Source organism: Psammomys obesus, unplaced genomic scaffold (genome assembly GCF_907164565.1).
Source record: "Psammomys obesus unplaced genomic scaffold, mPsaObe1.curated_primary_1811, whole genome shotgun sequence".
NCBI classification, from domain to species: Eukaryota; Metazoa; Chordata; class Mammalia; order Rodentia; family Muridae; genus Psammomys; species Psammomys obesus.
Window position 1 is genome coordinate 6687867 of NW_026596046.1, and position 16038 is coordinate 6703904.

Consider the following 16038-nt stretch of genomic DNA (forward strand, 5'->3'; position numbering starts at 1 on the left):
TGTGTGTGTGTGTGTGTGTGTGTGTGTGTGTGTGTGTGTGTGTGTGTGTGTGTGTGTGTTTCTCTGAGGGTGCTACAGAGAATGCAAGATAGGTCATGAAGGAGGAAATCCCCTTGTTACTTGTTGGTTCTTATCCAAGGAACCTGAATGGTGTCTTTTATTTCAAGGTTAGGATTTTCCTTTTCTTGTTATTTCCACCCTGGCGGCAGAAAAGACATAAAGAAAGCCAAAGAACTTACTAGCTGACCTTCTCTTCTTTTCAGACCTGAAAGGAGGCGGAGAGATGTCATGCAAGTGGCCAACACCACCATGTCTAGCCGAAGCAGGAACACTACCATGGCTGACACCTACAATATGACAGACCCAGAAGAGTTCGAGACAGAATACCCTTTCTTCGAGAGCAGGGTGGATAACAAGGAGAGAACTGTCATTTCCAACCTCCGGCCTTTCACTTTGTACCGCATTGACATCCACAGCTGCAACCATGAGGCTGAGAAGCTGGGCTGCAGTGCCTCCAACTTTGTCTTTGCAAGAACCATGCCGGCAGGTATGGCAGGTCGCCCCACAGCCTAGGGAGAAAGGCTGACAGATCTTAGATTCAGTCCCACAACTGTGTGATCGCTGGCACACAGCCTTGCCCGTCAGGTGCCTAAGGAACAGAGAACATGCTCCCAGTGCCAGCTCCCATTTCAGGCTCACCGTAGAACATCTTCACAAGCCTCTGTCAAGGCTCCCACTCCTTGGCTTGGTTCACTCTGAGCACTCACCCTGTCCCTGTGCCCTTCTGTACAAAGCTGAGTGGGTTAGCTTTCCATCACCGTCACAAAACACCTGAGATGATCATCGTACCGAGAGGAAAGGTTTATTTCGGGCTTGATATTTGGGAGTTTCAGGCAACAGGCACCTGCCTCATTGCTTTTGCAGTGAAACAGCATACTGTCAGCAGTAGTTGGTAAAGGAAACCTATTTTCCCCATTGGCAGCCGTGGAGAAAAAGAGGAGAGTCTCCTTCAATGCAGCTTTCCAGTGGCCTGACTTCTTTCAGTGAGGCCCATCACCTAAAGAGTCTGCCTCCTCCCAGTAGTGCCATGGGCTAGAGACTGAAGACATAAGGCCTTCTTAGTCCCCCTCAGCCTTAGGAGAGATACTCCAAGTCCCAAGTAAAGCAGCTGCCTTGATTCAAAGGAAGCAGTGTCCTCGTGCTCAAAGGGAGCAGCCCATGGGCTTGCTTCTATAGCAGACACTGCCCAGCACCCAGACAGCCATTCATTCCAAGCTGAGTGAGCTACAGCTTCTCGTTTCTGAAGGAGATGCCAAGCAGAGGGAAAAACATAGTGTGATGAGAACTGGGGCAGAAGGTGCTTCTGGGATTGCCTCTGGCACTCACATGAGCTCCTGGGCAGTTTCCCCAGCCTCCTAGAAGAGATAGAAAGCAGCTTACCTCCAAGCCAGGGCCTCTCTCTGAACAGCTTTGGTTCACCACCTTGGTTTCAGAAGTGAGGCCGGCAGCAGCTGAAAACGACGATGGTAGAAACAGCTTGCCTCAGAAGCCAGCGTTGTAGCTGGCCCTTTGGGGTCCCATGTGGAAGCTGCAGTTGCTGTAAGGAGAGGCTGCAGAGAGTCAATGCCGCAGCTGGAGGCTCAGCACACTGAAGCTCACTGCCCTCCTCCAGGGCTGCTGTGTTTGAAGTTTTTTTGTTGTTGGTTTTTTTGGTTTGGGGTTGGTTGGTTGGTTGGTTGGTTGGTTGGTTGGTTGGTTGGTTTTGTTTTGTTGTTAGGAAAATGGAGCTGGAGAAAGTTACATAGGTTGTCAGGACTGTTTGCTTATACTCAGTCACAGGGTCAGAAGGGAGGTGCCGTCTTGAGATGGCAGGTCACCAGGCAGGTCCAACCCCTAATCCTCCACCTTGTGCCAGCAGCTGTCTCAGGAGGACTCCTCCTACAAGGTCCCTGTTGAGAGTCCTGAATAAACAAGGATCAGGGGAGAGTCACCCTCATGTTAGCCCACCACTTGTCATCTTCTCTGGAGACCTAAACCCAGTTTGGCCACTTGCTTACATTGTTATGCAGAAGGAGCAGATGACATTCCTGGACCAGTGACCTGGGAACCAAGACCTGAAAATTCCATCTTCTTAAAGTGGCCAGAACCTGAGAACCCCAACGGCTTGATTCTGATGTACGAAATAAAATATGGGGCGCAAGTGGAGGTAAGACTGGGATGGTGGCCTGCAGCTGCATGGGTTTCTGCCGGCACTGAGAGCGCATGCTGTTGCATGCCAGTGGTCTGCTGGCTAGCTGAACAGACAACACAGTGGTGGCCAGTCAGTGAGATCAGGGGCTTCCCAGCAGTGCCATGCTTTACTCACTGGTGACTAGGGTGCAAGGAGCAGGCTGTACCTTCACCTACAGTGTCACCGTAGATAGACCTCATGCCACAGACTAGACACGTCTTGATAACTTTTCATTCCTCTTGAGTCCTGTCTGTTCAATTACAGTTTCCTATGGTGCCACCTAAAGATCACCTTCTTACAGACGTAATTGCTTCCTTCATATTGGTGATGACCTGAACAGTTAGTTGTTGGGCAGCTGGAGTTACCAGCAGGCGTCCGATCCTGCCTGTAGGAAATTTAACACTTACATTTCATTTCCATAGGATCAGCGGGAATGTGTGTCCAGACAGGAGTACAGGAAGTATGGAGGGGCCAAGCTTAACCGGCTAAACCCTGGGAACTACACAGCCCGGATTCAGGCTACCTCCCTCTCTGGGAATGGGTCGTGGACAGATCCCGTGTTCTTCTATGTCCCAGCCAAAAGTAAGTCTTACTGAGGGAGATGGCTGGTAAAACTAAAAGCTGGGTGGGCCAGGATTCAGAAGCCCTGGGCTTCAGAGGTTCTCTGGTTTTCTGTTAGAATAAAGCTGGCTGGGTTGAGGAGGTGGCTTGTTAGGAAAAGCACCTGCTTTAGGATCTAAGTTCAGATTCTTCACATCAAAACTAGGGCCAGTAGTGTGCTTCTGTGACCTCTGTTCAGTGGAGTGGCAGTAAAGTCTCACAGATTGCCGGCTAGCCAGATTAGCCCATGGTGGGGCTCTGGGTTCAGTGAGAGACCTTGCCTCGAAAAATGAGATGGCAAACCAAAAAGGAAGAGGCCACTTGACACTTACCCCTGTGTGCCACCACCGTCACCCCTCTTTGCCACCCCACACCAGAAACACACATACTCACCCACAGACACACAGGAGCTAGGCAGCTTTCCCACAGGGTCACACTAAGGAAGCTGTGTTATCTGGCATCTCAGCCTGGGAAGGTGCTGAGCCTTGGATCCTTAGCTCACGTGACAAACTAGAAGAGGGTCATACACCTGTGGAGAGCCAGAAAATGCCTTTGCTTTTACCGTGGCTCATGTGTGGGGGCATTTTGCAAAGCATTTAGTTGAACATTCCATCTCCTGCCTGGTCAGCGAGACTGGCTAGGGCTCAGATCCAAGGCTCAGAATCATGAGGCTAAAGAAACCCAAAGGATCATCTGGTTGGTCTCTCTGCTCTAAGGTTGGACTCTTCCAGGACAGCATCCAGGCAGAGGCATTCTTCTCTCCCCATCTGTCCAGTGATTTAAAAAAAAAAAAAAAATGAACTTTCCATCTACCAATATGCAATGAAAGATACTGTATTTAAACAAACAAAAAAAAAAGATACTGTACTCACCATTTTGCACAGAGACTGCTGGATAATGTTACAAGTTTCACGGAAACCACTGAGAAGATAGAATTCTTAGGCTGTTCTGTATGATGGTTTCAGATTTAAAACTAAATATTGTGAAATGTTTAAATGCAAGGGCTGCTTACTTGTTTGACTGTGAAATTTTTAGTCTTTTGGTGAAATTTTGTACGTAGTGAATGTTTATATAGGTCTTCTGAAAAACCAAGTTTTTTTTAGATTATATCATGTTTATGTAATATATAAACAAACATATAATATCGAATGTGAATTCCTTTTGCACCCCACCAAAATATCAGCTTGGTCTAGAGTCTTGGCTCTGGTGAACAGTTGTTTGCTAGTGTCTGTGCCCCTACGGGTCTCTTCTGGGTTCTTGATTCAAACAAGGTCTCTCCAGATCCGGCAATCCCCACCCTGAGTAGTTATCCGGAAGAAATGAAGTGAGTTGTGCAGAAGAGAAATCTGCACTTCTTTGTTTATTACAGCGCTGGTCACAATAAACCAAACAACGGTAATAGCATATGAGTGGGTGAAAAATGAGGCCCGTGTGTGGAGTAGAGTCCTTACCTACTAGCAGAAGGTACAGAAAGATAAGACCGCATGACCTCACTTACATGTGAAATAAATCCAAAAGGAAGAACTCTACAAGAGTCCCATGATTCCTAGGAGAACTTACGGGGTGTTGGTCCTCATTTAGATGGAAGGAATACGTTCAAGAGATAAATTGTATAACATACTAACTGTAGCTAATAAGGCATTCTTGAATATTGCTAAGAAAGTGTTATCACCACAAAAAAAAAAAAAAAAAATGGCGACAATGTGAGTTAATGCTTCTGTCGATTAGGTTAACGTATGCATGCTTTAAAATAATGTCGTATATGGTAAATATATATGTATAATATATAATTTCATGTCAGTTAAAACTCTTGATAGTCCAGCCAAAAATCCGCATAGTGACAGCAGAAGGACAGAGGCAAATGGAATTATAAACGTGTGTCTGATGCTGCTGTGCCCAGAATTGAGGTGTTAGGAATAATGACATGGGGCATTCTCTGAATTATAATCTGGATTTTCTCATTTATTCCAGATAGCTTAGCTTATATGTTAACTCTTCGTTGTGATGTCACAATAGCTCTCCCTGTGAGGAAACACGAGATAATTAGAGGGAGGGACCACTATTTTGGCTCACAGTTTGAGGATGTAGTCCATCATCAATTGGCTCTATTACTCTTGGACTGTGCTGAGACAAAAACACCACAAGCAGGGAGTACATGGTGGAACAGAGCTGTTCACCTCCAAAAGAGAGAAAGCAGCCAGGTCTCAGATTCTCTCAAAGGGCGCCTGTCTTCCAAGGACCTAACCTTCTCCCTCTAGGTCCCACCTTGTAAGGTTGCCATTACTTCCCAGTAGTTGCACAGGCTGATGACCAAGCCCTAAACATCTGAGCCTGTGGGGGTCATCTACCCTCTAACTCTGGGCTGCCACACCAACACTAGTACCCCATTGTTTCTGCAGCTCTCTCCTGGCTTAGTCATAGTTCCCCCAACCCTTCCCCACCCTCCTGCTTGTTCCGAGGGTACAGAGCCTAGGTCTAGAAATTTGATGGCGTTTCTCTGAAGTAGCAGTCTTGGTTTCTGAAACTAAGTGAGCCTGGCTTTTCTTAGGAGAGGACATGTTTGTAGCTGCCGTAGCTGTTCTGTGTTTGAAATGTCAAGACCAGGATGCCTACGGGGGATCTTAAGAGGCCCTCTGAAGGGGTTTCTCCACTGGGATGGAAGCTGCACGAGAGCTCTCTCTGCTTCTGGGAAGTTTTCCTGGTTTCCGACAAGACTGTTCTGGGGCCTTTTAGTGTGGTTTCCTTGTGTTTAATCCTCAGAGGAGGACGCTCTTAAAGTGCTGCACCACCTGCTGTTTCTAAGGAACTCTGCCTGCTTGAATTCCATTAAATTCCTCTTCAGACTGCTCCCCCTCCAGATTACATATTCTCGGGTCTTTCAGCCCTTTCTTGAAGACCAATTGCATAGACAGTTTCCTAGCAGTTTTGTTCTTCTGGATGTGTTCCAGTTTCTCTGTGTCCCTGTTGAAATGTGAAACTCAAAAAGAACACAGCACAGCCTGACCGGTAATATCAGTAATAGAAAACCACGAACTCTCTTAGGGGAAAAGAAGAGCTGCGAGCTTTTCACTGGCAGAGATACCTTTTGAGTACTTTTAGAAACTGGAACCTCATTCATTTTGAAAGATACTTGATAAAGAAATAAATTTAACTTGAAAAACATGAATTCACTTTTGTAATATTTCAAGAATAAGAAAATATTTTGGAGCTGTACCAAGCATTGGTGAGTGACTTCTGGTCCGTGAACACGCCTCCAGTGAGTTCCGAGCTCCTTTCCGGTAGACATTTCCATTTTTCGTTTATGGGTGTTGTTGCTCAATGTGGATTCGTGGGCTTTTGTGCCACAGCACACATGGAGAGGGTCAGAGCACAACTGAAGAGTTGGTTCTCAGGTTCCAGGGATTAAACTCAGGTTGCCACGGTGACACAGCAAGTGTCTTTGCCCACAAAGCCATCCCATTGTATAGGCGTGTCTACTTGGGCGTCCAGTAGTTACTGTGGACTTGTTATAAGCCTGAAATCCAGAGTGCTGCCATTGAAATGCCTCTATCCTTTATAATTCCGTATCTGCATCCCATTGGTCACAGGACTCATGGCTCTCTTCCTTTTCTCCAGACACTCATTTTTGTTTGTTTGTTTTTCCATTTTGACTGGAGTCTCGAAGATTCTTTCTGGTCTCTATCTGGAATCCAGCATCCCAGTTCTTGTGTTGGGGCCGTTATGAGCAGGAGCTGCAGGAAAGCCAGGCTCTCACTTTGGAACTTGACTTGCCAGTTACCCTTGCAGCCCCTGGAAAAGTTAGGTCATCTCTCTGATCTTGCTTATATAAAAGGATTTCTTCCTGAAGTCTAAATTGAGCAGTACACAGCATGCCATGGGAGAATGGCACATTCCCTTAGCTCTTCCCAGACCTGGCAGTGCGCAGGGCCTCTCGGTCTGTCCTCATATACACACGCCTCCCCAGTCAGTACATGAATCTGATCAGTTTACTTCCAGCCTTGAAAGAGTTCACTAATGCTTTTTTTAATTTATTTAGTTTTAATACTAGTTTTTGAGAATTTCTAACTATGAATGACCTCATCTCTTTCTCTCCCACAACGCCTCTCATGTCCCCCCTCAAATTCATAACTACTTCTTTAATTATTGTTTATATACAACATGTAAGCACATGCACACACAAATATATACGTACATATGTATGTGTGTACACACCCTCACAGCCCTGCCAAGTCCTTTTAGTGTTATGTGTATGTATATGGTTATGTGTGAATGTATGTACATGGGATTGGATAGCCTATCAGGGAGCTATTATGCCTGCAAAGACTGATTCTCCTTCTCCCAACAGCCATTAATTGCTTGTAGCTTTTCATCTCGAAGTAGGGCCTTGTTTTATTTTCCCCAACCCTGTAAGCATATCAACTGATGCCATTATGCAAGTTTAGGTAACCATCTTGTTGAGATTTCATGTACGCAAGTGTCATAGATAGAGGATACCATCTCTCAGCAGACACCCTGCTGCTCTGGCTCATAGAATCTCACCGCCTACTTGTCTGCAGTGTTTCATGAGCCTTCGTTGAGGGGGTTGTGATGGAGATCTGGCGATTGGAAATGTACCCCACAGTCTGTTCTCTGCATGTTGACCAGGTGGGGTTTTCTCTAATCCTTTCCATCTGCTGTATAAAGAAGCTTCTCTGGGGACAACTGGGAGCTGGGCTTATCTGTGGGGATAAGCATGTGTGTTTAAAATGCAGTTAAAAGTAGGCTGGTTTAGGAAAGTGCTGGCTTAGTATGTTCTTCTCATCAGATACAGATAATAGGCTGGGTAGACAGTATCGGGAGAGAATTTCCTCCTATGGTGCAGCCTTAAGTCCAGTTAGATAGCTGTTGGTTGTCCCAAGGTATAAGTGCTACTATTGCACGCTCAGGAACATCTTGATGTTCTGGTCACTGTTGTGGTTCGTAGGCATTACTCCTGGGCCACTGACTCCTTTTAATCTGCAGAATGGAATGAACCACTTAGCTTGAGCCAGACTCCCTCATTGGCTGACTTTTCATTAAGTGCCATCTGCAAGACATCCCTCTGCATGGGAAGCTATTTCCCTAGGGGAAAGTGTACCTTTCTTAAGACTCTGCCTAAAGGACTTTTCTCGAGGGGCGCCCCTCGTCTCCCCACCTCCTCTTTTCTTTATGCATTTCCTGTCCTGTGCGCATTCACGCTACTCCACCTGAACACATAAAGAGTTCTTGTATCTGGTAGAATTTTGAGAGGTGCAGACCTGAACCCCATCATGTGGTGTCTACATCAAGCTCTGTGACAAGCCCTACAGTCTGAGACTTCAGTTTCTTTCACATATTTGTAGAAAATTCAGAGCAACCTTGGCAAGAAGTGTCGACTCCAGTATGTGGGTACCGGGGGCGGTGAGTAAGCTGTCCATGGAACTTTCTAAAAGATCAGCATAGAATGAGCAGTTAGTATGTGTAAGCGTCTGTTCATTTAACTTCAGCAAATGTATGCACTTCCCGTGAGCCTACATACAAAAATTATTTGCCTCCAGGCCCATCATTTGAGCTATATTCAGAAAATGCAGTACTTTAAAGGAGTATATACTTCAATCTGTATTCATTTACCTTTTTTTTTTTTTTTTTTAATTTCCAAATGATTCAGCTTATTTGCTGGGATAGTCCTGACACTGCCTTGACGATTCATACTGTGTGGTGAGGTTACAAGTAAAGGCTTTTTCCGAGATGGTTTTAACATATCTCCAACCATGGATAAAAATGACAGCATAAGACAATTATTCACCTCAGGGCATCTTCCTGTTTCTTCCTTGTTTCTGCAGCGACGTATGAGAATTTCATGCATCTGATCATTGCTCTGCCAGTCGCCATCCTGCTGATCGTGGGGGGCCTGGTAATCATGCTGTATGTCTTCCATAGAAAGAGGTGAGTTTCTGCGCCACAAGATGGTAGTTAAATCAAGCTATTTTGATGATTTGAACTTGAATGAAGAGCTTCTCCGAGAATGCCAGTTTAGCCCTCCCCTGGACTGAGACTTGTTGTTTCCAGTGAAGCAAAGAAACACATGTTTTTTTAAAAGCTCAAATCTGAGGCCACAGCAGAATCTGAAAGACTTTTCTTCATGTATCTGCTGGCCCCACCAGGGCCTGAGTCAGGAGTACAGACAAGCGTACCATTAGCAGGGAGCATACTTTTGCTCCCTCTCTCAAGATAATTCGTGAAACAGGAATAAAAGGAAGGAAGGAAAGGAATTTACAGAAATGTATAGAGATGGTGTTTGTTGACCTGAATTTTGTCTTTTTTGACAGAAATAACAACAGGTTGGGCAATGGAGTGTTGTATGCCTCTGTGAACCCCGAGTATTTCAGCGCAGCTGATGGTAAGGGTCCTGGCCAAGGTGGGGGAATATGGGTGTTGTTAATTAGAGAAAAGCTTTGCATAATTCTGAAGTACCTTTGTCCTGGGATATGCCTTGGATAGCATTTCATTTTGTCTTTTAATAACATTTTTAATGCTCAGTGACGTTGTCAGAAGTTCTGGGACTCTCAAAAGCCGGGCTCTAGAGATGCAAATGGCCAAAGTCGGTACGCTGCATTACTTGAAATGTCGCTCCAGAATCAAAGAATTGTTCTAGTTACTGTTGTCCAGTTAGGGATTGCTGCAGCCGCCAGGCAGTCCTGAGTGGGCTTTATCTAGGGGTCAGCCTCCAGCTGTTCCCTGGCCTCACTACAACTATCTACTATATTATAACTTTATATGATCTTGGAATCCCTCTGCTATTCTGTCCTGATTAGGGCCTTACAACCTATGCCCCCATTTACGTTCCCTTTGGCAGTAACTAATGAAAGTCATTTAATTAAATGGCTCAGAAGTTCCAATTTGGAACCTGGGTTGTACCTAGTAGTTATTTCTTCTTTTGTCCGTTATACTGTCCCTTTTTTTGTTTTGTTTTGTTTTGTTTTGTTTTGTTTTTACCTAGTGCTTATGTTTAACTTGAGACATTTGAAGTAAGTTGGGGAGGGTCCCTGTAATGCTGTCCCTAAGTTGTAGGACTTTCCAAAAAAAAAAAAAAATCCCATTTCCTCACTAAGCTTACCTTGTAGCATTTCTCATGCCTATTTAGGTGCTGACAAGGAAAGACTCTGAGGACTTGTTTAGGCACCCCTAGCTGAGCAGTAAGAAGTCAGGACAAAGGGTCATCCCAGCCTCCTGAATCCTCATGGCATGATGTTTGAAAGGACTGTTTAGTCAGGGAAGCTGGCCACAAGGGGGGGAAGGGGGGGCTGGCTCAGGTCCGTGCATTGCTGGAGTATGTTCAGGATAAATGTTCTCTTGCTGTAGAAGTATAAGTAGATGTGCAGAAGATAAGAAATAAAGAGTCAGGATTATTCTAACTGATTAACCCGCTGAAATTCAAGAGCAGAGGAACGCTTCCTAAGTTAAAAGCACTTTGCAAATGCGTATGGTTGTAAGGTTTCTTTAATCATTTCTAACTGAATTATATTTATAGTGAAGCCAATCAAAAACAGCCTCTTCTGAATTTGAATCAGGTGCAGAATATGATGTTATTTCGCTTTACAAAAGGTCTCACGGAGTTATTTTTTAAATAGCCATGCATGCATGTGTTTGCACCTGTAAAGCATAAAAGGTACTCACAAAGGGGGTGCACCACTCTTAGAAGCATAGTTACTTACAGAGAAGATCTTTCTCCTTTAAAAACAAACAGAACAGGTTTGGATATGTAGCTTAGTGATAGAACATTTGCCTAAAGTGTTCCAGAACCTGGGCTCTGCCCCCACACCACCAAAAACAAACAAGCTAAATCAGGAAAGTAAACGTGCCTTATTTATATAAAGAACTTTTTTTTTTTTTTTTTTTTTTTGAGGCAGAGCCTTACTGTAAAGCCCTACTATATTATACAGGCTAGTGTCAAACTGCTAAAGTGATCCTCACACTCTACCTCAGTCTCCTAAGCAGCCAGAACCATACAGCCATGCTGTCCAGGTCAATAATTGCTTTTGTAAAAGAGAAAATAGGGACCAGAGAAATAGTTGTCATCCTCCTCCTCCTTCTTCTCTTTCTTCCTTCTTGCTACTTCCTCCTCCTCCTTCTTTCTTCTTCTTTCTTCTTCTTCAAAACAAAGCAAAAACAAACTTGTCAACACCCAGGCCAACAGGTGAGAAAACTCTCACCTCATCTGAACTTGCTTTAGTTGGCCTTTTGACAAGTACGGCAACACAAGCCTTTTTCCTCAAAGAGCTACAAAGTGACATTGCCGCTCAAAGGTGCTTAAAAACTTCTTTCTCCCAGAGTTAATCTGCATGTCGCTGTTGTTAAGACAGCACTGAGAATCCCCTACAGGAAAGTGCTGATAACACTGCGTATTTATGATGGGCTCTGGCTGCTGAAGCTGAGGGAAGCTGGCTTGAGTCAGCAGCTGGATTGAATTTAGAAAAAGGCTTGAGGGCATTAACTTCAGGAACCTCCCAAGGAATGGATGTGATTGGCTTTAACTCCATGTTCTGTGGCAAACCACATAGTTAATTCTCATTAAAAGCTAGCCTGGATCCTTAGAGATAAAAAATGGAGACAGTGACCCCCGTACTTACTGAGAGAGACTATAAAGACCTTGTCTTCTATTCTCTCCTAAGCAAGCACAGCTTCTGCAGAGTCACAAGCTGTCTGAGGCCTATAGAAGACAAAATTCTATTTGGGAAATTACTAGCCCCATATGTGCCATGAAGTGAAAAAAATGTGCATGGGAGCCAAATGCAGTGGTGCATACCTATAATCCAAGTGCTAGGGAGACTGAACCAGAAAAAAATAAACTCAAGGCCAGCCTGGATTATGTAGCAAGTTCAAGGCAAGTATGAACAATATAGAAAAATCCTGTCACAAAATCAGTCAATAGGGATGGATGGATAGATAGATAGATAGATAGATAGATAGATAGATAGATAGATAGATGTGTTAGTTGGTGTTCTATTGCTGTGAAGCGACACCGTGACCACAGCAACTCTTATAAAGGAAAGCATGTAATTGGGTCTGGCTTACAGTTTTCAGAGGTTTAGCCCATTACTGTCATGGCGGGAAGCATGGCGGCACACAGGCAGACATGGTGCTGGAGAGTAGCTGAGGTTCTGCGTCTGGATCAGGCAGCAGGTAGAGAGCAAGTCACTGGGCTTGGCTTGAGCATTTGAAACCCCAAAGCCCATCCCTAGTTATACACTTTCTCCAACAAGGCCACACCTCCTAATCCTTGTCAAGTAGCTCTACTCCCTAATGACCAAGCATTCAAATATATGAGCCTGTGGGGGCCGCTCCTGTTCAAACCACCACAATATGTAGGTTCCATTCTTCAAAATATAAGTATCCCAACCCCAAATTTAAAATAAACATCCTTCCCTTAAGGCATCACTTAGAGGTAAGTGCTTGTGCCATGAGGATGATTGAGTACTGTGATGGCCTGCCAGTGGTCTCTTGCCTTCCGCTGCAGCTCTGCATCTAAAAGCAGAAAATCAAACACAGCCACAAGGCCCCTCCCAGGCAGTGTCTGCTGGCCTTTCTCCTGTAGACAGGGCTGTCAGTGGCCATGTAGATTATAGTTCTAATGGAGCGAATGTTCTTTTTACGGATCTGACATACTAATTTAATATTATTTCAGTTCTTACTGTACCCACTGAAGTTGTGGGATGGAGCCTTTGTTTGGTTTTTCTTACTTGCTCCCCTTCTTTTTTTCTCTCTTTCTCTTCATCCTTCTTTCCTCTAACTATTCACTTATTGTTGTCAAACCAGATCAAACATTACCAAAAATGGAAGCTGGAGAAGGAATTCTGTTCAGGTTCCTAAGGTTAGACAGTCCAGGCCGAATCCCTGGGGTCACCACCGAGTCCCTTCAGTCTCAGGGGTCACTTGCCTCACTCGGGGGACTAGTAAGGGGATCCTGGGCCTCATGCATGAGAAGGCAGTATTTTGCCCTGCGCTATAGCCCCTAGCCTCTGGGTTTGGTTTTGTTTCTTTTGTTAGGTTTTAAAACTTATGCATTCTGGGGCCAGAGAGGTGGCTCAGCAGTTGAAAGCACTGACTGCTTTTCCAGAAGACCCTGTTCTGATTCCCAGCACCCACAGTGGCAGCTCTTAACCACCTGTGTCTCCAGTTTCCCGGGATCTAATGCAGCCCTCTGTCCTCCGCAGGCACTGTGTGCATAGTGCACAAGCATTCCTGCAGGCAAAACACCCATCCATAAAACTGATTGTCCTAAAACACCATGCGTTCCAGTAAGTCACATCACTTGAAAAACAACACAGCGCTGGGATTAGACTGCCTTTTACAGCCTGCAGGACACCTTAAATCATGTTGCATTTTTGCTGTAGATTTCATCACCTCCCACCCTTCTCTTTTTCTTTGACCAACATGTGACTTCTTCTCTTTCCCCTCAGGGGAAAGGCAGGCACAGTCTTCATCATCATTAGTTCTCGGTTCTTTTATGTGAAAGGAGCAGCATGCTCGCTTAAACTTGATCCAACCTCTTTGCAGCTTCCAGAGTTAAACAGCCGAACAGAGGAATGCAAGAAGGCAAGGCTTGCAGTTCACACAGTATATACCCGCTGTGCTCTCCTCCACGGCCCCTTCTTGCTTCTCCTTTTCAGTCATCTCTTTTTGAACAGTTAAGGAATTTTCTCTTGAGTCTATGCCTTTAGTTTTTACTTGCTGAGTTTCTCCATTTCAGCCATACTGGGTTTGTGAGGCACGGCTGTGGAAGGGGTGGAGTGAGGTGTGTGGACCAAGGGTCTGATCAGCACAGACACATCTTGCTTTTTTGAAACATGATCTCACTCTGTAGTCCAGGCTGTCCTCAGAGGAACACACCCTGTCTCTAGCCTCCCTGCCGTGCATGATGGGAGGGGATTTATAAGCATGTGCTGCCACACGTGGCTAACAGCCATGGGGATTTTTTTTGTTTTCTGTTTTGTTAATTTATTAGTCGTGTTTTTGAGTGTAAAGCAGAGCTGATGAAATATGTCTTAGTTACATTTTTCAATTAACCTAATAATCCAACAGTCATTTTTAATATAAAAGTAATCTCTTTAAACTTTGATTTTTTTTTTTTTTTTAACCAAATCTCTGGAATACAAGGCTGGAGAAATGGCCCAGTGGTTGAGAGCACTTACTAATCTTCTGGAGAACTCTAGTTCAGTCAATACCCCTGTGAGAAGTCCTACAGCTACCTGAAACTATAGATCCAGAGAAGCCAACACTGTCTTGTGGATTTCCCAGGCATCCAAACACACACACAGAGAGACAGAGAGACAGACAGAGAGATTTTCACATGTACACATAGATTTTAAAAATTTAAAACTCTTTTAAAAGTTACCTTTTCACTTGTTTTAAACAAGCCTTTGAAATATATTGTATGTTTTACATACAGCACCTTTCAGTTGGAGCAGCTGTATTCAAGTGCTCAGCAACCCCACAGTGGAGCTAGATGCCCTGTTAGCTGGCACACAGACCAAGAGTCCATGCAGAGGCAGCTTCTCATATCTAGGTTTATCCAAGAAGGAGGAGATTAGCTCTTACACACACACACACACACACACACACACACACATACACCACACTGGTCTTTTCCCTTCCCACCTCCATTCTCGGCTACTACTCTCTCTTTCTGACATACATTCTAACCCCTTGATGAGGATGAGCAAAAAATCCTACATTCTCTGTCTCTTAGGGTTAGTTTGCTTTTTTTTTTATTTTCTTTGGTTGGGGTCTTGCCAAGAAAAGAAGGAAACACTGTTGTCTTTTCTGTCTTAGGTGTCTTGGTTTCCTTCCTCAAAGTGTCATGGACTCCTCAGAGACTGAGGGCCTATGCTTGACTGTATTTGTGCCTTGATACTCCTTTCATGGACTTTAGGGAACAGCATCTTATATTCTCTGGTCTGTCTCTAAGGGCTGTTTCCATGCCTGTCTCAATCCTGTCTCTTACTAGTGTACGTGCCTGATGAGTGGGAGGTAGCTCGAGAGAAGATCACCATGAACCGGGAGCTTGGACAAGGGTCCTTTGGGATGGTCTATGAAGGAGTGGCCAAGGGCGTGGTCAAGGATGAACCTGAAACCAGAGTAGCCATCAAGACAGTGAACGAGGCTGCGAGTATGCGGGAAAGAATAGAGTTTCTCAACGAGGCCTCAGTGATGAAGGAGTTCAACTGTCACCACGTGGTAAGAGAGTACCCCAGAAGCCAAGATCAGACACAGACAGAAAGCATCTCTAGGGCCACCCTCTGTGTCCTTACCCAGTGCCTTGCCCTCTTCCCAGCGGATGACTTCCCCATTGCATTCCTGTTAGCCGTAGACACATGAGGTGGAGGTCTCACCCTCTCACCAGAATTTGCTCCTGGCCGCAGGTCCCAGCACCACAGTTTCAAGGGGTATAGATCATCATGTGGCATGCCTTCCGCCTCTGAGTCCTTCTCTTCTTGAATCCTTCAGGTCCGGTTGCTGGGCGTGGTGTCCCAAGGCCAGCCTACCCTGGTCATCATGGAACTAATGACACGTGGCGATCTCAAAAGTTATCTCCGGTCTCTAAGGCCAGAAGTGGAGGTCAGTTTTGATTCTCACCATGTTATCTTTCCTGTTCCACTTCCTTCAAGAGCTCCCTTGTAGGGAATATGTCCTTAAATCACATTGCTTTTCAGCCTTGAGTTTCTTGCTGCATGCTTTGTTAAAGAGTTGTCAAATTGTAGGCAGACTGGAGTCTTGGGGAGATCTTCTCTGTCTTTGGATCCCGCCCAGTCTACCTCAAGCATCTCTGTGTTCTTGTTTCTGCCTTCCCTCTTTCCATGCCTGCATCTTACAACAACCCCCACGTGCCCTAGGACATATCATGGTCAGCCCTTCCCACAGCCTTCCCATTGACCTGGGCCAGTCTCCCCTACTGATCTTCCAGTACACTTGACTGGCTGCCTAGCATGCATTATCTCTTATTGTGGTCTCCAGGGCCATGTTTGTGCTTGGAATCTCTTTCAGTACATGCTTTGTAAAGGTCAGCATTTAGGCTGGCAGGGGCCTTGACCTTGGCCCTGGAATGTTGCCAGAGTGAATCCCCAACCAGTCTATACACAGGACAGTTGTCTCCCAAGGAGCCCATTACACACACACACACTCACGCACATAGACATAGCACATGTGAGCAC

At 45.1% G+C, this 16038-nt stretch overlaps 1 protein-coding gene across 3 annotated transcripts in view; it reads left to right on the forward strand.

Annotated features, from left to right (window-relative positions):
- The window catches only part of Igf1r (insulin like growth factor 1 receptor), a 275245-nt gene that overhangs the window by 240087 nt on the left and 19120 nt on the right, over positions 1–16038 (forward strand). For all 3 annotated transcript variants that reach the window (XM_055623145.1, XM_055623143.1, XM_055623144.1), the window contains exons 11-17: positions 264–547; positions 2070–2206; positions 2653–2812; positions 8671–8773; positions 9157–9227; positions 14835–15064; positions 15335–15445. In XM_055623145.1, the coding sequence (XP_055479120.1) occupies positions 264–547; positions 2070–2206; positions 2653–2812; positions 8671–8773; positions 9157–9227; positions 14835–15064; positions 15335–15445 (1096 nt within the window). The remainder of the gene's footprint in view (positions 1–263; positions 548–2069; positions 2207–2652; positions 2813–8670; positions 8774–9156; positions 9228–14834; positions 15065–15334; positions 15446–16038) is intronic.